Source organism: Phalangium opilio, unplaced genomic scaffold (assembly GCF_054372755.1).
Source record: "Phalangium opilio isolate 3A_F unplaced genomic scaffold, DU_Popi_V2 ptg000052l_1, whole genome shotgun sequence".
Taxonomy (NCBI): domain Eukaryota; kingdom Metazoa; phylum Arthropoda; class Arachnida; order Opiliones; family Phalangiidae; genus Phalangium; species Phalangium opilio.
In genome coordinates, this window is record NW_028324171.1 from 724,750 (window position 1) to 748,544 (window position 23,795).

Sequence of the window (23,795 nt, forward strand, 5' to 3'; positions counted from 1 at the left end):
GGCATCGCTCTTAAACAATTGCTGAACCCGAGCAAATTGTTGCCGTTTAAATTGTTTCTTAGAAACCTTAGCGGCCTCTCTTTGCTTTTTGCGGCTGTCTCTAGCCGATTTCATTGGCTGTGGTGGTTTGCGGTTGGTGGGAGCAACCGTCTTTGAAGAGGAAACGACTTTGGTATTACAAAACACGGATATATATCAATCCTTTAGATCGGTGATGATATCGTGACCAGCAACGGCACCTTCAATGATGGAATCCAGTCTCGTTTCTTTGTGTGTTAACCCTGATTTCTCTTTAAGAAGGCTTTCCAGGGCCAACTTAAGATAATCGGGTCTAACAACGGCTCACCTGCGGGGCCCGGCATTTCCTCCCTGGAATTCATCGCACCGTCTAGAGCTGGGTTTAATGGGCTGGGTGAGGGTGTCGCAATGTCAATAAAGCCCTGTGAGTCAGCCGGGTTTACCAATGTTAAGGAAGCATCGGGGGTTCCCACGTCCCCAACGACCGAAGCCGTCGTGGTCACCCTTGACATATCAGTGTTATTGTCTAAAGTATGGCTGAGAGGAAAAGTTTCAACATCAGGAGGTAGGAAATTTTGAGACCCCGATTGCGAGAACAGGTGAACGAATTCCGTCACCCTAAATTTGAGGGCAGGGTTTCACCGACGGCCCGCCAAGGATTCTAATGTTCTCTCTGGGAATTTTTCCAATAAAGCCTTATTAATAAACCGAGTGCCCGCCAATTGCAACTCGGCCTCCTGAGAGGCAAGCATGGACAATTCCTCTTCAGACCATCTTTTATGGGGACGCTCGGTATAAATACCCTCATTATATTCTACCAAATGAGCGGAGCGTCTATGCAGGCCAAGGCCACTCTTTGATCTAAAAGCTCTGAGACAGGTGTCACATCGATAGTGGGATTCAGTAATCCTGCTTGGAGTAGGTAAAATCGCAGCAATGGTATGGTCAGGGGACTCAGCTAATCGCACTGAGCCCTCTTTTTTACTTTGATTTGAGTTATACATTTCCCAATTTTACTATCCCGACAAGTTAAAACCCCGCCGGTATAGGGCCGGGTACGGGCTCCCTGGACCTAGTCCGGGTTCGTGCTTGGTCTGCTAAGTCAGGACAACTCTCTTCCCCTAGGGATAACCCGCCCCTTGGGTACGTGCACTTCGCACCCCATGAGAGTTCTAGAGGGACATTCTTTACAGCGCCTCCCACAGTCGGTCCTTCCTGGCCGGAAAAGTATTTTCTGTGCCTCCGGTGTGGTTACACACTTCCGTAATACGTTGGCGTTACCCGGCCCATACCTGTGACCAACTGGATAGGCCACGGAGGTGTATCTACCACTTATTCTAGGAGAGCGGTCGCTCTCTTAGATAAGACTTGATACTGCCTCTAATGGTTTCTTTGATTGGCCGTAACCTTTTTCGTATTGTGTTTGCTGCTTTGAAATTTCGCCAAAGAACTAAAATTCGGGCCCTAATTTTGAGGTTAAAATTTCAAAAAGATCCATCTAATAGTTAATTCTATAAAGAATTGTAAGTGAAGTTTCAATGGAAATTTATGGGAAAATGGCAGATTACGGAAGGTAATGGTCAGTATCAAAGTACTGATGTAAACTGAGCCAGATTTTATCATTGCAATAAAATTCAAATAAAGGTGGAAAGAATTAAAGGTTCGCTTTCATTTTTAAATTTTCTTTATTTTAAACGTGTAACCAAAAATACAGTTGGTAAAATTATTTTAAATCATATTTTTTTTTAATTTTTGTACAATTTAAAAAAAATCTTCTTTTCCCCAACCTACGTAAAAAAATCTCAACATTCTTTTTTAGTTTTGCCGCTCTTTAGAGCTGGAAAACTATTGTTCCGCCCTCTGTTGGCTGGACGGCTGGCTGGATTTGGTGTAACCGCATAATAAGATTCTTCATAAATAAACTTTTTAAATTTCAAATTTCCCGCGAATTTTCGACTCGAAATTCATCCGTAGTTCACCTTACACCTCATAGGTGGCGTAACGTATTTAATTTCAATTGAAATTATTTTTCCCGTCGGTGCCGGGGTTTGAACCTGCCATGTCCTAATCCATACGAGACGTCAGTGAAGACGGCCGAGCGAGCGCGTTACCACGAAGCCACGCTTGCTTAGTACAAAACCCGAGTTAAGTTAGACTGTAGAGTAGAGAGAGGTAGAAGTTTGTGGATCCCCACCCACCCTCCCCTTCCCGACGCGCGGCAACCAGCTGCGGCTGGATTTTGTAAGTGGGAGAGGAGAGAGAGTAGAGAGAATGACTGCCTAGCGCCCGCCAATAACTTTTAGCAATGCGATTTAAATCAATGAAACATACTCATTTAAAGTTAAATAATTATAATTAGCTAATATGATTATTATATTTAAAAAAAATTATATTATTTAAGTAATAAATTTAACGATAGTTGTTGAGAGATTCAATAGAGGGCAACATGAGATGTCATAAATAGACTGCGAAGTTTGCGAACTCCGTCTAGTCTGCCTATTGCAAGGTGGATGATCGATGATTAGTTTAATCAGGTGTTTAAATGTAACTTGATTCCGGCGATACCATTAATGACAAACGCAATCAACATACTCATGGTTTAATTAAAGTTAATTAAATTGAATTGCTCAAAGATAATTATAAAATTAAATCAACAACTCAACTATCTGCTCAACGATAATTTGGCTAGTTTTTGTCAGATTTAAACGTAATTAAACAATGGTTAAATACTGCAGCGTGTATGGGTGTATAAATAATGAGAGGTGTCCGCTTTCACCAATTTCCGCGCGACGTTAAATTGTCGAAACAATGGGATATAGCTTTAAAAATGGGTAAACCACACACCAAGTCCATGGTTGTCTGCTCCCTTCATTCCGAAATATGAACATTCAGGTATGTTTTAAGCGTATAATATTAATTTAAAACCAATTATAATTAGAGTTATTATTGTAGATAAGTTAAGTTACCCTCCCAGACTTGGACCTTTGGCTGTTCCTTCCAAAAAACTCCCGTTAAGGAAACATGATCAACAACAATAGTTCAAGGCTAATGGGAGATTGGAAAGACTGAAAAAAAAAGGAATCAGCTCTCACAATCTCCAACTTTGCATGCAAGTGAAACAGCTGAAATAAATGGACCAGCAGACGCAGAAATTCTAGCTGAAAGATTGGGGATTGATGCTGTTCAACAAACTACCGAGGAAACTACGACCGACAAATGCACCACTCCAAACCCCAATGATAAATCAGGGTTGCCACGGGTCAGGGAATTTGAAAATGGGCCAAAAAGGTCAGGGAAAAGTCAGGGAATTTGAAAAATTTCAGCAAAGTCAGGGAAAAGTCAGGGAATTTTATTTTAGTAGGTAAAATTTCTGGGGATAAGTCTTTATTGAAAGAGTAATGAAAGTTTCTTCTCATCCTCTCTTAACACAGAGTGAACTCTAGAGCAATCCTAAAAAATGTCTAGAATTGTTTTTGTAAAGTTAATGCTCTCTAAAGAAATCTCTCAGACTGTTATTTATATCCTAGATAAAATTTTTCTTAATCATTTAGGTGAAAATGGTTCTTAATCTTTTTGGTGTGAAAAATACATTGGAAAACTTAAATGTAGAGACTTTATTTAATTATAAGCACCACTTAAAACGTGCTGTAAACATTTACACTTTCGGCCGAAAAGGTCAGGGAAAATCTCAGAAAAAGGTCAGGGAAAACCTGGAAAAGTCAGGGAATTTGGTTTTGAATATTCCGTGGCAACCCTGTAAATGCATTATGGTCAACACCTTGGAAAATCATACATGTTATGTTAATGCTTCTAATGGAATATTGAATGCCCCCTCTATAATTTCATTAACAGGATTAAAGAGTACTGGTCTATTTGATGCAATCATTAAAAATATTAACAGTAAATTCATACCCCTTTTCATGGACAAATAAGGTAGAGAGGAAGCATGGGCCAAGAATGGGGGAAACTACGAGTCTCGAGATAGGGTATTTTTGACACTCATGAAACTAAAACTTGGCATTTCATTCACCGCTCTATCAGCTTTGTTTGGAATAAGTAAAGTTCAGACCTCAAATCATTTTAAATTAACTCTTACGCAGTTCCCAAGCTTGCTAAAACCCGTGAAAAAAAATGCAAATGAATAATGCACCCAAGACTCGTGAAATTTTGTAAAACAATTTTATTTAATAAATTTGTAAGATTCTATCACATTTTAAGGAACTTAAAAATATCACTTCAGCCTTATTTGCTCCATTATTTTTCCATTTCAAATAATTTGGAATGTAGTAATTAAAATAAGCAAAAAAACCTTTTGAAATAAGTAATTTGTAATCTTGGTTAATTGATTGTTAATAAATTTTTGGTCTTTAGGCACATATAACAAAACAATCATCTTCCAGTTTGAATAAATTACATAATGACAACTTTGAAGTCCTAAAAGGGCCAAACTAAGTTGCACTTGCCCATAATACATTTGTTTGGGTTTCAAAGAAAATGTTCTGTCCTTCTTGATTACGTAAGGAGTTTTCTTGAGGACTGTTTCTAAGTTTCCTTTTTCACCAATGACTGGACACTTCATTTCGACCAAATTATCGTTGACTAGACCGTCAGGGGAACACCCCAAGAATCGATAAGAAGGGTTGACTTCAAACCAATCTTCGTTACTTTTAAATTAGACTCTTTTTTAAAGCAACAAGAGTTTTTTTCGTTTATAATTCCATACTGTGTGAATTCATTTCCCTTAAAGTTTGACTGAAGAGCTTTTCGAATTTTTTCAGTAGGATCTTTTGGAAAATATGTGTAATACTCGTAGCAATTTTCACAAGAGAGAGAGAGCAACAGGTACTAAACAAAACAAAACAGTATGACCAATTTTATACTCGTGTTATGACCAAGGCTTAAGAGTTTACATAACTAATCTGGTTAATATTAGGGTGATTAGGTTTTCAACACTTACCATTTTTGAAAATATTCTCTTCTGAAAATTGTGGTTCATTCATTGCAAAAAATTTCGAGTACTAATTTTCATTAGGCACTTAATTATAAGTTTAAACGTCACATACACTGCCGTTGATGCTACAGGTCTCAGGCCTGCCATTTTTGTTTCACCTAGATCAAGCTTCGCGTTTTCTCCGGACGATGGCACTAGTGAAACTTTTCGTTCTAGGCGCGGAATCTGAGAAAAATTTCCTCACTAAGTTTTTACTTTCGCGAGTTTTAGAGGTTCGGAAAAGTATTGGTCCGACCCTGCCTGGCAGGCTGGGCGTACCTTCTACCACATTTTTATTTATAAATTATTTCCTTACTAAGTTTTTAGTTTCGCGCGTTTTAGAGGTTCGGAAAAGTATTGGTCCGACCCTGGCTGGCAGGCTGGGCGTCCCGTCAACCCCATTTTTAGTTCTAAAATTGTTTTATACTAAATTAAAATATATAAAATTGTTTTTAAATTAACTTTTTTGGCACAAATATTATGAGATTTTTGTAAGTTTTTTCGGTTCCAGCTTCTCTGATTAATTAACGCTTAGTACATCATAAACAAAAAGGATCTTTATCTCCACCATCCGTTTCCGTGTCCCGTCTAGCGTTGTTCTTTAGGGCTTATGCAAATTACTTCATTTCTATTGCTTCAAGTTTCAAGAGAACATGACTCGGGGCTAATTCTAAGCGCTTGTTGCATATTGCATATTGCATAAGCGTGCAATCAATGAATAATTTTAGTACCCAAACGCATCAATTATCCCACAAATATTAGGTTTGCAACAAAAATATCAAGAAAATTGTTCCATTTCATAGGACAGAAGTTGGTTATTTACTTGTTTCATAATCTATAACCCAAAATCAAGCTAGATTATTTTTGTTCATAATTGGAATGATATTTGATAATTAAAAGAAAAAATAACCGTAAAGTATATAGGCCGGGGTCACCTTACAATAAATTTAGCTAGCCAAGGCAAAACGTTAATATGGCCGGGGCCATCTTGTTCATTCAAAGAGGGGACAAGTTCAAGGGGTTACGTAGTAATTTAAAAACGAACGTGTTTTTACCTGAAATAAAGTTTTAAAGTTAATAACTATCGTATTAAATATAAAAACAACGAAATTGATGTAACCTGATAAACTGGGTCCGTAAATAGCGTAGTTGCTAGGATGACGAAACTTCAGATAGCACGAGTTCATTTTTAACAATGGATGGAATGATGTTCCGTGTCCGATATTTATACATGATTATTACTTTTTCTTTATTAAATCGATTTCGCTAATCCACGAGTTGAAGGATTCGTCATACGAATACCATTTAACGTAATGTTCTTTAGTACCATCGGATTTTTTACGCGTTTTTAAAATTTTTTCAATACGGAAAACGCAATCATTCAAATCTTTCCCCACGATTTGCATTTCCGGTTGAAGGAAAGTGCCCTCGATCAACCGGGAATTCAGATCTTCAATCTTATAGGTCCTTGGTTGTGTATTTAAAACCGCAAGCACTCTAAATAGTTCATCACTCCATCTTGGCTTGAATTTTTTATTAAACACGCCTAAGTTTTCACCTTTCTTGGTCTATTCACTCTCTTTACTGTCTTTCTCAAATGTTTATTCGCATTCCAAAACCTTTCCCCCGTCTAACTACCCTCCTACCTGATAGAAGTTTCCGCGAAACCTTAGACGGGACTATTATAATTCTCTTACGTAACATCATGGATCCAAATTCTGAATGAGTATGGTTTATTCATACACTTGTTATTAATAGGAAAATAACGCAACTAGGAATAATAGACATCTTAGTAATATTTTTTATTATCACACATTACAAAATAGAGTTATTTTTCCGCTATATCCTTATTCCCGTAAGGTAATGAAGTAACACCATCTTCCAAAATATACCGTTTATCATCAAAACACGATAACGCGGCTTTCTGAACTTTCAAGGTATAAAGTTCATGATTCTCAGACTGGAATCGATACATGGTCTCTGACGTACGTTTCCTTTTGAAAAGACAATTTTTATAGTCCTCGTGTCTTATTTTGTTTTTCACAACAGTTTTACAAATCCCTTTCAACGTTTTTTTTTCTTCCGTTTCACTCAACAAAAGACTATAAATTTTACTACGGAACCCTACGTATTCGTGAATGGGCTTCCCTGAAGTTTCATCTTTGAACTTCCCCAACGCCTTTTTATTGACCTCATTGTAGAGAAAATGGTTCTTAGGATAATTGCTAAAGTCAAATTTATCACCGGTCTTTCTAAATCTTTATACACGTTTTCCGTTCGAACTTCAATACAGAATGAATCAGTGTCGGTAAATAACAATTTCACACGATCATTATATACTTGCTTTAAGAAATTGAAGTAAAAATCGAACATGAGATGCTTTGATAATTCAAGAACAGAAAACCCTATGTAAATTGGTCTATTTAAAGTAATTTTTTTGGGGCGCATGGAAACACCCACAAAATCTTTGTTAAATACCGTCACACTTTTAAACGAGGGTTGACTAACTTTCTTTAACAATGTTTTTTTCGTGTGAGCTAAATGAAATACTATTCTTTTCCTTAAATTTTCCATTGATTTACCAAATAACGAATTGACAATTAGCTTGAACAATGATTGTGTAAATTCGTCGGGCGCTAGCTTCCGCTGTTCGGTATTGAATTCAATAAACGGTCTAAGCCAACGCTCTTGTCTGAATTCTAACGCTCTATGTATTTTTGTTAAGACCATACCTTGTTGTAAGTAAAGTTTTAGATTTCTATAATGGAGAACATACTTCGTTTTAGACATTTGGTTGGGAATTAATTTTGGGTTTGATTCTTTAGGAGGTATGTTAAATTCTGCTAACACATCTTGACAATATGGTGAAAGGTGGGAAACCTGAACGCTCAACCTTTCAGGAGCCAAAGGGAAATCCGATGTAAAAGCATGAATTTCCGGGGGGTAAAGTTGGTCGCATTCGATGATGTATCCTAGATTATTATCATCAGGTATTTTGGGGATTTTTGTCATTAAACTATTTATTTCCGATTCGGGGACCCACTTAAAACCGTCAATTGGTAAATAATCGCTTAAACTTGTTCCATATCTGAAATGATAGACTAACATTAACCCCTTGTAATTATTTTTTAAAATCGACAAGTAACTCACAGGTTATTACAATCCAGATAGAGAACGTAACTCGTTGGTTTATCATTAACATATGTTTGAGGAATAAGCGGGTTATTGGCAGCGGCGTATCGGTGTGTTATCATAGAAACTCCTCCACGGATTTCCGATTCTAGGGAGAGATACAGGTCGATGTCTAATAATAACTCTAGTTTCAACCCAGTTTTGAAAAGCATCGCTTGCCAGGCGTAACCTGGTACTGTTGAAAATATTACTTTCTAGTATTTAAGAACTACATTACCAACACCTTACGTGTGAACGAATGTAGAACATCGAGGTTGTAAAATTGAAAACATTTGTCTCTAAACTCGTTAAAAACATCACATAATTGAACACAGTCGGTAAGCACGTATAGATCATGGAGGTCACCTAGATATTTAAATGAATCCTTTAAAAACTTCAGCCTTTAGATTTTCTTGTTAGAAATAAAAAGCTATTACCCATATTTTTCAATTGGAATGTATTCCAAATTAATTTCACGTGTTCATAATCCTCTTCATCAATACTTTTATCCGATAGAGTACTGAAAAACGCTCCTTTATCCGGAAGCGCTGTCTCATCGAAAACCTTCAAGGAAGTTACGTATTCGTATGGATACGGTAATTTTTTAATAGCAATTTCGCTTTGTCCTCTTCAAATAGGTTATTAAGAACCTTAAATTTTTCCGCCCCTTCTTTACCCAAATTCATCACGAGATTGGATAATGAAGTGTTTAGAAATCTAAAAACAATTACTATAATCACTTTTACCGGAGTAAAATAATGAAATATCTTACCTAAATGAGTCAATAAATCGGATATTACTAAACGTAAACGAAATGTAACGTTCCGTGTTTGAGGGGATGCAGGGCAGTTTTTCATTTTTGAAAGATCCAGCCTTTTGAAGAATTAAATGTAAATCATAGCTGAAAAAATAGTGTTATGTTTTTAATCCTATTTTAGAATTTCATATTCAAACTATTACTTGGAGAGATTATGGAAAATACATGGTAGATATTTAGGGGGTTTGATTTTCAAATTACACGACGAATGCGCCGCTCCACGAAACTGACCAGTTAAATGACAATGATCACGTACTGGTCGGTCATCATCATCATCATCATCGGCGAAATTCTTCTTACAAACCCTACAGTGACTTGAAAATTGAAACTCTTTCTCCTGTTTATCCGTCATAATTAGTGGAATATTTATAGAGAGCATGTAACTATTAATTTCAGCCTCTATTAGCATTCGTTTGAGAAAAACACTAACAGCGTCCAATCCTCTGTTTAAAGGGGGCTTCAATTAGAACCGGTTAAAAGTAATTGGAAATTAAAAAATGTACCTGTAAACAAACGGTTTTGATGTTGTACCATCGCTATTCATAACGATGTATGCAAAACCGCAAGTGATATGTTGATTAATTTTATGCGTGTGCGAAACTTTGTTATCTTGTTCGGGGCCTGCAATCGGAGATAGAATAGATTCGAAATCGGCAACAACGTATCTCGGTATTTTTTCCCTCATTTCATAATTCTTAAAAGTAAATTCTTGTTCTTCCGGCATTTCTATTAATGTCGGCGCGTGTTTTTTACAATCGTCAATGTGTTTATCCCTTAATGTTTGTTTGGAAAATCTGTGTAGACATCTCCGACAATAAAATGTCGTGGCTTTCTTTATAGTTAAATTAGAAAGTCTCGATAAACTTTTAATAAGACTGAAGTGTTTCTTTCTTCCTTTAGAAATTAGCAAGAGGTCTATTTTACGCCGTTCTTCACATTCGTATTCACTGATGAACAAAGGGTAGACAAACTTTTCGAATCCGAAAATATTGATACTTAAATTGTTACGCTTTTCGAAGGAAATTAGCTCACTCGGTGACACTTTGAATGGACTTTTAATATTTCCCATGTCTATTTCATTCAAGTATCTCGTGTAGTTACTAACTCTTTCACTGTTGAATTCAACAGGATGTAATTTAGCTAGAATAGAGTATTCGAAACATCTCTCATCCTTATTTCGAATATTTATCAACGCTTCAACGCTTTTTTTGATTTCAAAAACGGTGGTAGCTTGAAATATGACGCTGGTCTTAGCGGATGATATGATACGATATTTACTTGTAAAAACAGAATTTTGTTCAAAACCCAGTTGCTACCACCTTTCTGGAATTGTTCCAAAGAGTTCATAATTTTCTGAACACTTCGCTCTATTTGTTCATAAATCTCATCCTCGCTTAAAGTTGTATTTGTAAAACCGCGAAAGAAGGGAAACTCTAAGACTTCCTGCGTTGAATTAACTAATTGTCGACAAAACTGAACATTAACCACAAGGTACCATTTAATACCTCGTCTTTTAGTCAAATGTTTCTTCAAATACACATATATCGCTTCTCTATGTCTACTAGTAAACGTTAAAATATCAACTTCATTTCCATTCGCCTCTATCAGTGTTGTTACTAGAGAGTTACGTAAAATCGGAACTTCATACGACTCTAAGTCATTAACTCCTGATTGATTTAAATTCCTTTCACTCGATGTGTTAGTACGTGAAGTACTAGGTTGATTCAAATTACCACGTGAAGTACTCGGTTGATTAGTTTTGCTAGATGGGTCCGCATCATCCTTCCCTCGATCGGAGTAATTCTTTCTCAGTTGTTTTAATCGTTTATGAATGGTTAAATGTTTTTCTAATCTGTAACAGCGGGAAAATGTCGCGCCACAAACTTTACAAGTCAATTTGTTTCTTTGATGAACTTCGCGTATATGACTATTTAACGTTTTCTTATAACTAAACTCCCGATTACAATCCTGACAGATGAAATTCATGATGATGACTGAAACTTAAAGTGCGGGTCTTTTCTCGAGTAGGATGGTATTTATACATAATCGTGAGGTAAATTTTCTTATGTCTTATATTCGCAGAGGGGTTTTTTCTTTTTAAATCACATCCCCTCTTCCTCTAATACTTTAAAAAATAATCCACATTTTAGTTTTTATAGGTCAGGAAATCGAACTGTCCAGACACAATATATTCACACCACCCCCTGATCTTTACGTCGTTAAAAACATTATTTTTAAATCACATCCCCTCCTCCTCTAATACTTAAATAACCCACATTTTAGTTTTTATAGGTCAGGAAATCAAACGTGCCCGGAGGGGTTTTTTCTTTTAGGTCAGGAAATCAAACGTGTCCTTTTTACCCCCCCCCCCCCGATCTTTACGTCATAAAAAAAACGGGGACGCCATAGAAAATACATAGTATGGGTTCCATATGGGAAATAACATGGTGGTACTCTGGAAAACTCCATAGGTTTAACATGGTGGTTCTTGAGTTAGAACCCCCCTTTTCTCACTACTTGTTTCAAACTTGAAAATATACACTACTTGTAGTATTTATGTCGAAATAATCTTTATCTTCGTTATATTAGTTATGTAAAGGGGCGGGGGTTGAAAGAAAACTTTACAATTGACTGGCAATTATATGTTCATTTAAATATAAGGTTTTGAGGGTCTATTTTTAAAATTTTGTCACGCAACTCTTAACTTTAAGTTTGGAAACAGTGCTGCTAGAACATGGCAATTATTGTTTTGCGCTTGGGTTACCAAAGGGACAATGAAAAGGTTATTAATTTTTGGAAAAAAAGAATATTCCAGAAGGCTTTGCAAATTGTACCACTGTTGGATTTACGCAATGCAACCTGCCACGCAGACTACCCCAGCTGGTGAGAAACACAAAGAAATATTGCAAAACTTACTGGAATATAAATTGGAAAAATAGTTTAGTTGTTTTAATTACAAGGGTAATGTCTATATATATTGGTAAAACAATTTGGGAAATAATTTTCACACTTTATAAAAACAAATTATACAACAATGGTAAGATATTAGTTATAGGATAAATTAATAAGTTCATATGGCTTTTTTTAAGCCTAACTAATAAATAGTTTAAAAATCAATTTTTGTAAGTGGCATCGGATTGGGACGGGTAAACATTATTGATAAGTTATAGAAAGAAAAGGTTATATTAATAGATAATATTTAAACAAAATCTTTGCTAATCTTTAATATTGTAACAGGATAATATTAGATTAGAATAATTTAATTTAATGGCTTTAAATTGTTAATATAACAAAGTTATGGGCGTCTTAATTTAAAAAAAAATAGCGCGCTTAAAAGAGAAAAAAATGGAAGATGCGAAACTGATATTTAGAAAACTCTTTGAATATATTAATTTTAATAAGTATTTATTTAAAATTTGGATAAGAGTGTCTTAATCTCAGTTCAAAAATTCTGTTCAATGTTAACTAATAGGATGAGTTTGTCTCAATAGTTTCACCAGCTTATTAAAGAATTATATTTAATCACATAACATTACCAACAGGGGTTACGTTTTTAGCGTGTTTTTTACACAAACCACCATTGGGGCAAGACTAATACAGAGCACTAAAAACCCTTCACTAGAAAATTCTAAAATTAATGCAAGAATCATCGCCTTTTTTCGTAACAATAGCAAGGCCCTACAATCCTCCCTCCTCTCCCTTTCACGGTGATTATAGTAGGCAACATCAAAATTACTCCAGAACCATCGTTAACCTTAAACTTGCTCTAGGACTAACAATCTTACCCAGTCATAAATTACTTTAAAGGGAATATGAAAGTATTAGTATATCTTTGACAGATATGATGCTCCTTTCTGGTACGAATATTGAAATTTTGGACTTTACTCGGTGTAAATTTGATATGGATTCTTCAAGCACGTTAGATTCCCTTTAATGTGTCTGGACTCTTTCCAAGAGCAGAACAGTGACGTCAGTCAAGTTACTGACGAATCTTTCCCTTTTTCTGATCATTGTATCACTGACCTCGTACCAGCCGTTGTCTTTTCTCACAAAGTTCATATAATGTCCCTCGGCCAAAGATTCACCTTTATGAATAATCACCCCTTTAGTTTTAAAAAGCATCTTACTCATAGTGACATTTTGATTTTCAAAACTTGATATTTTGGTAGAAATCTTAATTGGTCGACCATCTTTGTAATCGCCACGGAGATGACACAAAAATACGTACTTCCCGCTGGATATCAATACATCACGCTCTTGTATTTTTGGGTTGTTACAAAATACGCATGGCACCTCTGTTAATCTCATCCTTTTTTCTAGAGATTTCCAATCAATTTTATCTCGGTTTTCTAGTGGAAGATTGAAAATGTTGCTTTCAACAATATTCTCCGAATTTTGTTCAACTTGACATTTGGGGCATTTGGTAACGTTTCGCGACTTTGACCAAAAAAGATCTTTCAGAGCCTTAGAGTAATCGGCTTCCATTTCTTGGCTTAGTGTCGTCAAAAGGACCATCAAAAATTCACTGGCGTCTTATTGATCGTTTTGCGTAAAATGATTTCCGACAGCCATTCTCAGTCCCAACCCTTTACGACTGAAACTTCCTTGAGAACTCTCGATGTCGTTTATCGTGTTATGGAGGCAACGTAAAACTGATTTTTCAACGAATGATCCATTGTAAGATTTAACCAATTCTCTTAATTCTGGCACTAATAAGAGTAGTTGCAAAACGCTATTAGAATAGCATGTTACTTGGTCATCGTTAGCTAAACCCTTCAAGGGCAAACTATCCAAACTCTGTTGAGCTTTCCTTTTCTTCTTCGGTGTTTCTGCACATCTCTCTTCCTCGCCTTCTAAAAGGCTTTTAGATAGTGTAGGCGCACTTCTTTTGCCACCTCGACTTTCTTTCGACTCCGTTATTTCCAAAAGAGGCAGATCTGGCCTATATTTTTTGCGAAGCCTGTTATACTCCATAATGGCTCGTCCATCCGCCTTAATTTAATTCGGATCAAATTGTAATAGATGGAGTCCGGCCAAGGACGTCACTCTCGATAAAGCCACATACGCCATGCCCGTTACGAATAAATTCGGACCCAAATCAATAATGGCGCATTTTAAACTCATGTCTTGGCTTTTGTGTATCGTAATAGCGTACGCCAGGATGACGGGAAACTGTGAGCGTTTAACGTAAATGTTTGCCATGAGCAAAAATTTGACGCAAATTTCCTCAACTAAAAAGTCAGTGTTAGCGTCGTCGTTATTCGGTTCGCGATCTACTCTTAGAAAAATCCCAGTAGCGTTTCCATGTTCGTCCTTCTTGAACCCAGTTACGAAACCCATCGTAAAATTTACAACGCCTTTTTCAAAACTGATATTCCTTCTGACCATTATTCGGCAGCCAATGCAAAGAACTAACTCGCTCTCCAAACCGCCTGTTTTGGACGGTTCGTTTTCTAGCCTTTGCAGTCTCCTGAGAATGTTTTTATTCATTTTTCTGCCATAGTCAGCGAGTCTATCCTGGCAAGGAATGACTTCAACTTTCTGGCCGTTTTTTCGCAGCATATCAAAGTTGAATTTTACGCACATGGCTAATTTAGGCATCAAACAAATTGGGTGAAACCCTTCATTGGACAGCTTAATGAAAAGCTCCATAGCCACCTCGATGTTATTTCCTCCAGCAACCAATCTAGTTCCTAAGGTTGCAACATCAGCTTCGGAAATATTTCCAATTCTAACTCTGCTTAGAATGTCGCCGTAACTTTGGTCGTTGGCTTGTCTAACATTTTGCGTTAGTTCATCGTATTTAAAAAACTTCCAAAGATCACTTCCTCCGATGCAATTGAATCTAAGTCTGGCTTCTTCGGAAGTGATTTTGATAAACGCGGGATTTCCTTGAACCGGTGGCAATTGGAAAAAGTCTCCCAAAACAAGGATAGAGACCACACCACCAAATGGTTGGTTCATTTCCCAAAATTCGTTCAGCCTCAAGTGAACGTGAGTCAGTAAAACCGACGAGACCATAGAAATTTCATCATTAATTAACAGTTTTAAATTACCCAAAGTTTCTTTCATAATGCTTATATTCTCAGAACTCAGGGAATGGTATTCGGCGATACGCCCATGATCTACCGGCAACATTAGTAATCTGTGTAACGTTACGCCATTAACATTCAACGCTGCCAAACCCGTTGGCGCGGCAATGGCCACGCTAGCAGGATTTTCAAAGCGTCGCCTTACAGCGCTGGCGAGAGTGTCGATAAGAAACGATTTGCCAGTTCCACCAGGTCCCGACACAAAAAGGCACTTGTTTCTAGATTTTTCTCCCTCTAGGGAGAAGTGATTCATGATCTGAATATAAATTCTCTTTTGATCCGAGTTTAGTGACGCCACATTGTCAAAATCAGTCTCGAAATTCATTTTCATGGCAGCTTCCACATCAGCCATCGCGTGTTCGGTTTCGATAACAATTTCTTTACCTTGCAGCGCATTTTCATCGTCCTCCCTTTCTGCCTCCGAAATTATGGTTTCTGGCTCTTTCGCCTTTTTAGAAGCCTTCCGTTTCTTTTCAACTTCTTTGGAAACCGAGAGTTTCTCATGGTATTCTCTCATGTCTTTTAACACCGAAAGCGAGTTTTCGAAAGCATCGGCGTATGTTTCAAAATCGCCCAATAGCTCAGTTTCAGCACGCCACGGTTTGAAGAGGATCAATAGAGCGTGACAATACTGTTCTTTCTCCTCTATCGGGTCGTGAATAAAGTGCTCTATTACGAAGGGCTTAATTCTCTTTCTCATGAAACCCAGATTGTTTTTCAAATGGATTACATTCGCATTTTTCTCGACACCCTCAGAGCGCATCGCATAATCGTAAAACTGACCAATTTCCCGCAAACTAAGATTTTCCAAGCTGTCAGGACGATTCGGATATTTGTCGTCGACGAACCCTTTTAGGCAGTGTCCGTGCTTTCGGGGTCAGTTTCCCTCAAACGCGCGAGTTCCTTGGAACCTTTCAAAACTCTCGATCGGTTTTCTTTTAAGTTAGTGTTAATAAATTTAGTGCTGTCGGACTTGTCGTAAAGGTCTTGGCCCAGCATCATATCGAGAGCTTCATAAATTCCTATTTGCTTGCACGTCAAAGATTTCAATCTATAGGCAAATAATTTTTTGGACAAACTTTCGTTGCCTAACTCGGCAAAAGTTTGGTCCATGTCAGCCCGGTCTCCCCTTGTCACGTAAGCCGTGACATAGTTTGCCACTATTTCCGATTTGTCAGCGACAAATTGCAAATCCATGTTGGCTTTGGAAGCCAAAAGTAGCGTGGGATTGTAATCATTGATTTAAACTTCGTGCTGTTTTCTCGGCAAGTCGTACAGTCGTTTCTGCACTTTTTTCATTTTACGGTGACGAGTAACTGATCTAACAGAATTCATAGTTGCAATGTTTGTTACGTTTCAAGGGAAACCGTAACGACACACTTTCAATTCTTTTTTAGAATTTTTCACCTTCTTATAACAACTGGAGGTGCATTTGTGAGTTTGGAATTTTTTTACCAGCCGGTGTAGTTCCGGACTTACCGATGCTCTTGGCATCGAACACGTGACGTGTTTTTGCACGTAATCCAAAATAGTCTCGGTCGAAGAAGTTCGAATCATTGGAGCGTCCTTGGCCCACAAAAGCATATGGTAGTGAGGTAAACCCCGAGATTGGTATTCAACCCTCCAAAAATGATGTTCTATCATGCCAAGAACTGGATTTTGCTTACACAAGACAAAGTTGTTTAACAGCGACCGCACTTTGTTGTGAAAGTGCAAATTGACGCTAAGTGGGTCTAAATTCAACAATTCAGCCACCGTCATCGACTCTACTCGTGGAACGTCTGAATTCACTTTTCTCAAGTGATCGTGCAGTTCCATATCATCGTACTCGGCCGGATTAAAAGTTAGAAGCCAGGTGGGAGGACCAAATTCCCGAATCATCGCTAAAACGTATCTAAGAACTTTATACCAGTAGTCTTTAGTTCCTCGAATATGACCCAAGAAAGTAGCTAAACTACTCTCAAGTTCTTTATCGCCAGATTCAACTCGATTGAGCAAATTTTCAACCCCAATTGGCATGGGTTTTTTAACACGAAGAACGTAGTTCAAACTGCTAGAAATCGCTTTCATTTCGCATTCTTGATAAGAATGGAACAAATAGGCGTAATCTCGTCTAAATATTGGACTTTTGTTCAAAAGACGTGATAAACGATACTCGGTTTCCGTTATTTTCCCAAATGGTCTATCATCGTGCTTGCCAAAGCGACCCCGAGGGAACAAATGAACGAAGCTCATGTATTCCAGTTTTTTGTCCCAAGTGCTTACCGGCTCCGCCTCGACGCGCTTCCAAATCAGACTCAAAAATTTTATTCATAGATTTTTCATTAGCATCGGCAACTGTGTTTATGAAAGCTAGTACTTTTGCAATGGCTCGAGTTCGAACATTACAAATGTCACTGCATTCCCAGTATACAGTTTTGTTTTGGGTTTCAATAACCCCCCTTCATTGATCACAAAATTTGCTTTCGGATTCTTCTCTTCAGTTTCAACAATTTTGAAAAGATTCGTAACAATTCCCGACTCATTAACTTGTAAAACTCGTTCTACGTTACTAGTCTCGTTATTGTTTTTTATGTCAACGAAATTTCCCATTTCGTCAACAAACAATTCTTTAGTCGAACTCGTAACACGGTCTCTCAGAACTTTTCGTACACGACCATTAGAATCGAATTTAAAAATTTGGCGTAATGTGACTCATCGCCAGTTTTCAATATTTTACCATTATTTCCAATCGGATAATAGGAAGTTTCATGAAAATAGGCCTCTTTCATGCTACTGTGAAGCCTTTTCCCACCCACAACTTCTGACAAATTGCCAGGATCAATGGACCCAATTTGTTTGATTTTCTCAACAAAATCCTTAAATTCACTAACAACCCCCGTTAGTTGGGCGTGGTAAGCCGAATATAATTGCCTTTTCAAATGCAATATTCTACCACCTAGCACTTGGCATTTTAGCTTGTGAGAGATGGACTTCGTGCGTCTATTTTTGGTCTCGGTGTCAAAAGACATTGACGCCGCCAATCTTTCAGTGAGACGTTTGACTAAAAACCTTTTATAGCTTTCGGCTATAATTTTTTTGTTTTTCGTTTTGAAAATTCCCGCATTGAGGAGCTTTTTCGCAAAACCAAATTTATCTACTTTAGTTGCTTATGTTTGGGTTTTAATTTTTTTGAACGCAAACCCACATTAGTGGTGCGATCTGGTGCCATAGCCCTTTTACCACATTTTTGTGTACATAGCGTTGATTTACTTTTTCTAAGAAAATTATCTTTGTGTATCAAATAGTACTTCTTGTTACTAAGTTGTTTAGCTTGCTTTTTTTGCGAAGCTTTCCTTTGGACAAGTAATTTTAACTTAGCTTCAGCTATTTTCTTTTGGTTTAGTTCACGCCATTTTTTTTCCTAAGTCTCTCCTGAGAAACCATTTCAAAATTTCTTAATGGACTCAAAATAGCAAATTCTTTTCAATTTTTGTAAATTTTCAAACAGTACAAGTAGTACTATATTTGACACAGATTGCAATAGGTCACAAAGATACCTTAATTCCTCACTGGAACTTGCAATTTGGATACACAAAGAAATACAATTAATGGGAGCCCAAAGAACCCAATTAATGAGAACACAAAGAACCCAATTAATGAGAGCACAGAGAACCCAATTAATGAGAGCACAGAGAACCCAATTAATGAGAGCAGAGAACCCAATTAATGAGAGCACAGAGAACCCAATTGCCAAACACAAAGAATTGGCTAAATAATAGGAACACAGAGAACCTATTGGGCGCACAGAAACAACCCAGTGTCAAAAAAAACCTCTGACAGAATTGCAAATCGTAAAAAAAAATATACAATTAAAATGAATGAAGGTAAATACCTCTGACAGAATTGCAAATCGTAAAAAAAAATACAATTAAAATGAATGAAAATAAATTAATTACAAGGGATAGTGAAGCCTTTTAAGGCTAAGAGTGAAAAAGACAATTTCACAATCTGAAACGAAAACAAAAGTTATTGTTACAGTAGGAACATAAAAAAAATTGTTTATATATATATATATAAATGGCGTGAACTAAACCAAAAGAAAATAGCTGAAGCTAAGTTAAAATTACTTGTCCAAAGGAAAGCTTCGCAAAAAAAGCAAGCTAAACAACTTAGTAACAAGAAGTACTATTTGAAAAACAAAGATAATTTTCTTAGAAAAAGTAAATCAACGCTATGTACACAAAAATGTGGTAAAAGGGCTATGGCACCAGGTCGCACCACTAATGTGGGTTTGCGTTCAAAAAAATTAAAACCCAAACATAAAGCAACTAAAGTAGATAAATTTGGTTTTGCGAAAAAGCTCCTCAATGCGGGGATTTTCAAAACGAAAAACAAAAAAATTATAGCCGAAAGCTATAAAAGGTTTTTAGTCAAACGTCTCACTGAAAGATTGGCGGCGTCAATGTCTTTTGACACCGAGACCAAAAATAGACGCACGAAGTCCATATCTCACAAGCTAAAAAGCCAAGTGCTAGGTGGTAGAATATTGCATTTGAAAAGGCAATTATATTCGGCTTACCACGCCCAACTAACGGGGGTTGTTAGTGAATTTAAGGATTTTGTTGAGAAAATCAAACAAATTGGGTCCATTGACCCTGGCAATTTGTCAGAAGTTGTGGGTGGGAAAAGGCTTCACAGTAGCATGAAAGAGGCCTATTTTCATGAAACTTCCTATTATCCGATTGGAAATAATGGTAAAATATTGAAAACTGGAGATGAGTCACATTACGCCAAATTTTTAAATTCGATTCTAATGGTCGTGTACGAAAAGTTCTGAGAGACCGTGTTACGAGTTCGACTAAAGAATTGTTTGTTGACGAAATGGGAAATTTCGTTGACATAAAAAACAATAACGAGACTAGAAACGTAGAACGAGTTTTACAAGTTAATGAGTCGGGAATTGTTACGAATCTTCTCAAAATTGTTGAAACTGAAGAGAAGAATCCGAAAGCAAATTTTGTGATCAATGAAGGGGGGGTTATTGAAACCCAAAACAAAACTGTATACTGGGAATGCAGTGACATTTGTAATGTTCGAACTCGAGCCATTGCAAAAGTACTAGCTTTCATAAACACAGTTGCCGATGCTAATGAAAAATCTATGAATAAAATTTTTGAGTCTGATTTGGAAGCGCGTCGAGGCGGAGCCGGTAAGCACTTGGGACAAAAAACTGGAATACATGAGCTTCGTTCATTTGTTCCCTCGGGGTCGCTTTGGCAAGCACGATGATAGACCATTTGGGAAAATAACGGAAACCGAGTATCGTTTATCCCGTCTTTTGAACAAAAGTCCAATTTTTAGACGAGATTACGCCTATTTGTTCCATTCTTATCAAGAATGCGAAATGAAAGCGATTTCTAGCAGTTTGAACTACGTTCTTCGTGTTAAAAAACCCATGCCAATTGGGGTTGAAAATTTGCTCAATCGAGTTGAATCTGGCGATAAAGAACTTGAGAGTAATTTAGCTACTTTCTTGGGTCATATTCGAGGAACTAAAGACTACTGGTATAAAGTTCTTAGATACGTTTTAGCGATGATTCGGGAATTTGGTCCTCCCACCTGGCTTCTAACTTTTAATCCGGCCGAGTACGATGATATGGAACTGCACGATCACTTGAGAAAAGTGAATTCAGACGTTCCACGAGTAGAGTCGATGACGGTGGCTGAATTGTTGAATTTAGACCCACTTAGCGTCAATTTGCACTTTCACAACAAAGTGCGGTCGCTGTTAAACAACTTTGTCTTGTGTAAGCAAAATCCAGTTCTTGGCATGATAGAACATCATTTTTGGAGGTTTGAATACCAATCTCGGGGTTTACCTCACTACCATATGCTTTTGTGGGCCAAGGACGCTCCAATGATTGGAACTTCTTCGACCGAGACTATTTTGGATTACGTGCAAAAACACGTCACGTGTTCGATGCCAAGAGCATCGGTAAGTCCGGAACTACACCGGCTGGTAAAAAAATTCCAAACTCACAAATGCACCTCCAGTTGTTATAAGAAGGTGAAAAATTCTAAAAAAGAATTGAAAGTGTGTCGTTACGGTTTCCCTTGAAACGTAACAAACATTGCAACTATGAATTCTGTTAGATCAGTTACTCGTCACCGTAAAATGAAAAAAGTGCAGAAACGACTGTACGACTTGCCGAGAAAACAGCACGAAGTTTTAATCAATGATTACAATCCCACGCTACTTTTGGCTTCCAAAGCCAACATGGATTTGCAATTTGTCGCTGAAAAATCGGAAATAGTGGCAAACTATGTCACGGCTTACGTGACAAGGGGAGACCGGGCTGACATGGACCAAACTTTTGCCGAGTTAGGCAACGAAAGTTTGTCCAAAAAATTATTTGCCTATAGATTGAAATCTTTGACGTGCAAGCAAATAGGAATTTATGAAGCTCTCGATATGATGCTGGGCCAAGACCTTTACGACAAGTCCGACAGCACTAAATTGATTAACACTAACTTAAAAGAAAACCGATCGAGAGTTTTGAAAGGTTCCAAGGAACTCGCGCGTTTGAGGGAAACTGACCCCGAAAGCACGGACACTGCCAAAAAGGGTTCGTCGACAACAAATATCCGAATCGTCCTGACAGCTTGGAAAATATTAGTTTGCGGGAATTTGGTCAGTTTTACGATTATGCGATGCGCTCTGAGGGTGTCGAGAAAAATGCGAATGTAATCCATTTGAAAAACAATCTGGGTTTCATGAGAAAGAGAATTAAGCCCTTCGTAATAGGGCACTTTATTCACGACCCGATAGAGGAGAAAGAACAGTATTGTCACGCTCTATTGATCCTCTTCAAACCGTGGCGTGCTGAAACTGAGCTATTGGGCGATTTTGAAACATACGCCGATGCTTTCGAAAACTCGCTTTCGGTGTTAAAAGACATGAGAGAATACCATGAGAAACTCTCGGTTTCCAAAGAAGTTGAAAAGAAACGGAAGGCTTCTAAAAAGGCGAAAGAGCCAGAAACCATAATTTCGGAGGCAGAAAGGGAGGACGATGAAAATGCGCTGCAAGGTAAAGAAATTGTTATCGAAACCGAACAAGCGATGGCTGATGTGGAAGCTGCCATGGAAATGAATTTCGAGACTGATTTTGACAATGTGGCGTCACTAAACTCGGATCAAAAGAGAATTTATATTCAGATCATGAATCACTTCTCCCTAGAGGGAGAAAAATCTAGAAACAAGTGCCTTTTTGTGTCGGGACCTGGTGGAACTGGCAAATCGTTTCTTATCGACACTCTCGCCAGCGCTGTAAGGCGACGCTTTGAAAATCCTGCTAGCGTGGCCATTGCCGCGCCAACGGGTTTGGCAGCGTTGAATGTTAATGGCGTAACGTTACACAGATTACTAATGTTGCCGGTAGATCATGGGCGTATCGCCGAATACCATTCCCTGAGTTCTGAGAATATAAGCATTATGAAAGAAACTTTGGGTAATTTAAAACTGTTAATTAATGATGAAATTTCTATGGTCTCGTCGGTTTTACTGACTCACGTTCACTTGAGGCTGAACGAATTTTGGGAAATGAACCAACCATTTGGTGGTGTGGTCTCTATCCTTGTTTTGGGAGACTTTTTCCAATTGCCACCGGTTCAAGGAAATCCCGCGTTTATCAAAATCACTTCCGAAGAAGCCAGACTTAGATTCAATTGCATCGGAGGAAGTGATCTTTGGAAGTTTTTTAAATACGATGAACTAACGCAAAATGTTAGACAAGCCAACGACCAAAGTTACGGCGACATTCTAAGCAGAGTTAGAATTGGAAATATTTCCGAAGCTGATGTTGCAACCTTAGGAACTAGATTGGTTGCTGGAGGAAATAACATCGAGGTGGCTATGGAGCTTTTCATTAAGCTGTCCAGTGAAGGGTTTCACCCAATTTGTTTGATGCCTAAATTAGCCATGTGCGTAAAATTCAACTTTGATATGCTGCGAAAAAACGGCCAGAAAGTTGAAGTCATTCCTTGCCAGGATAGACTCGCTGACTATGGCAGAAAAATGAATAAAAACATTCTCAGGAGACTGCAAAGGCTAGAAAACGAACCGTCCAAAACAGGCGGTTTGGAGAGCGAGTTAGTTCTTTGCATTGGCTGCCGAATAATGGTCAGAAGGAATATCAGTTTTGAAAAAGGCGTTGTAAATTTTACGATGGGTTTCGTAACTGGGTTCAAGAAGGACGAACATGGAAACGCTACTGGGATTTTTCTAAGAGTAGATCGCGAACCGAATAACGACGACGCTAACACTGACTTTTTAGTTGAGGAAATTTGCGTCAAATTTTTGCTCATGGCAAACATTTACGTTAAACGCTCACAGTTTCCCGTCATCCTGGCGTACGCTATTACGATACACAAAAGCCAAGGCATGAGTTTAAAATGCGCCATTATTGATTTGGGTCCGAATTTATTCGTAACGGGCATGGCGTATGTGGCTTTATCGAGAGTGACGTCCTTGGCCGGACTCCATCTATTACAGTTTGATCCGAATTAAATTAAGGCGGATGGACGAGCCATTATGGAGTATAACAGGCTTCGCAAAAAATATAGGCCAGATCTGCCTCTTTTGGAAATAACGGAGTCGAAAGAAAGTCGAGGTGGCAAAAGAAGTGCGCCTACACTATCTAAAAGCCTTTTAGAAGGCGAGGAAG

At 37.8% G+C, this 23,795-nt stretch overlaps 1 protein-coding gene and 2 long non-coding RNA genes across 3 annotated transcripts; 1 reads left to right on the forward strand and 2 right to left on the reverse strand.

Moving 5' to 3' along the window:
- Positions 1-1,828: 1,828 nt before the first annotated feature.
- LOC149673375 (uncharacterized) lies at positions 1,829-4,229 on the forward strand. Its single transcript, XR_016367060.1, has 2 exons — positions 1,829-2,910; positions 2,971-4,229. It is a non-coding gene; the product is annotated as an uncharacterized LOC149673375 (long non-coding RNA).
- On the reverse strand, positions 4,181-5,982 carry LOC149673376 (uncharacterized). The gene is made up of 2 exons (XR_016367061.1): positions 4,976-5,982; positions 4,181-4,863 (listed from the first exon to the last, which is right to left on the reverse strand). It is a non-coding gene; the product is annotated as an uncharacterized LOC149673376 (long non-coding RNA).
- Positions 5,983-6,836: 854 nt separating this feature from the next.
- LOC149673377 (uncharacterized) lies at positions 6,837-8,620 on the reverse strand. Its single transcript, XM_089840075.1, has 7 exons — positions 8,617-8,620; positions 8,429-8,545; positions 8,159-8,375; positions 7,785-8,096; positions 7,487-7,715; positions 7,275-7,387; positions 6,837-7,233 (listed from the first exon to the last, which is right to left on the reverse strand). The coding sequence occupies exons 1-7, from the start codon at positions 8,618-8,620 to the stop codon at positions 6,837-6,839; spliced, it is 1,389 nt and encodes a 462-aa protein (XP_089696201.1).
- Positions 8,621-23,795: the final 15,175 nt, after the last annotated feature.

Excerpts from the sequence above, each read along its gene's own strand:
- LOC149673377 (XM_089840075.1), bottom strand. Across the intron at positions 8,097-8,158 it reads TATCTGGATTGTAATAACCT|ATATGGAACAAGTTTAAGCG; the intron begins GTGAGTTACTTG and ends CTATCATTTCAG. Across the intron at positions 7,388-7,486 it reads CCTCGTTTAAAAGTGTGACG|CATCTCATGTTCGATTTTTA; the intron begins GTATTTAACAAA and ends GAATTATCAAAG.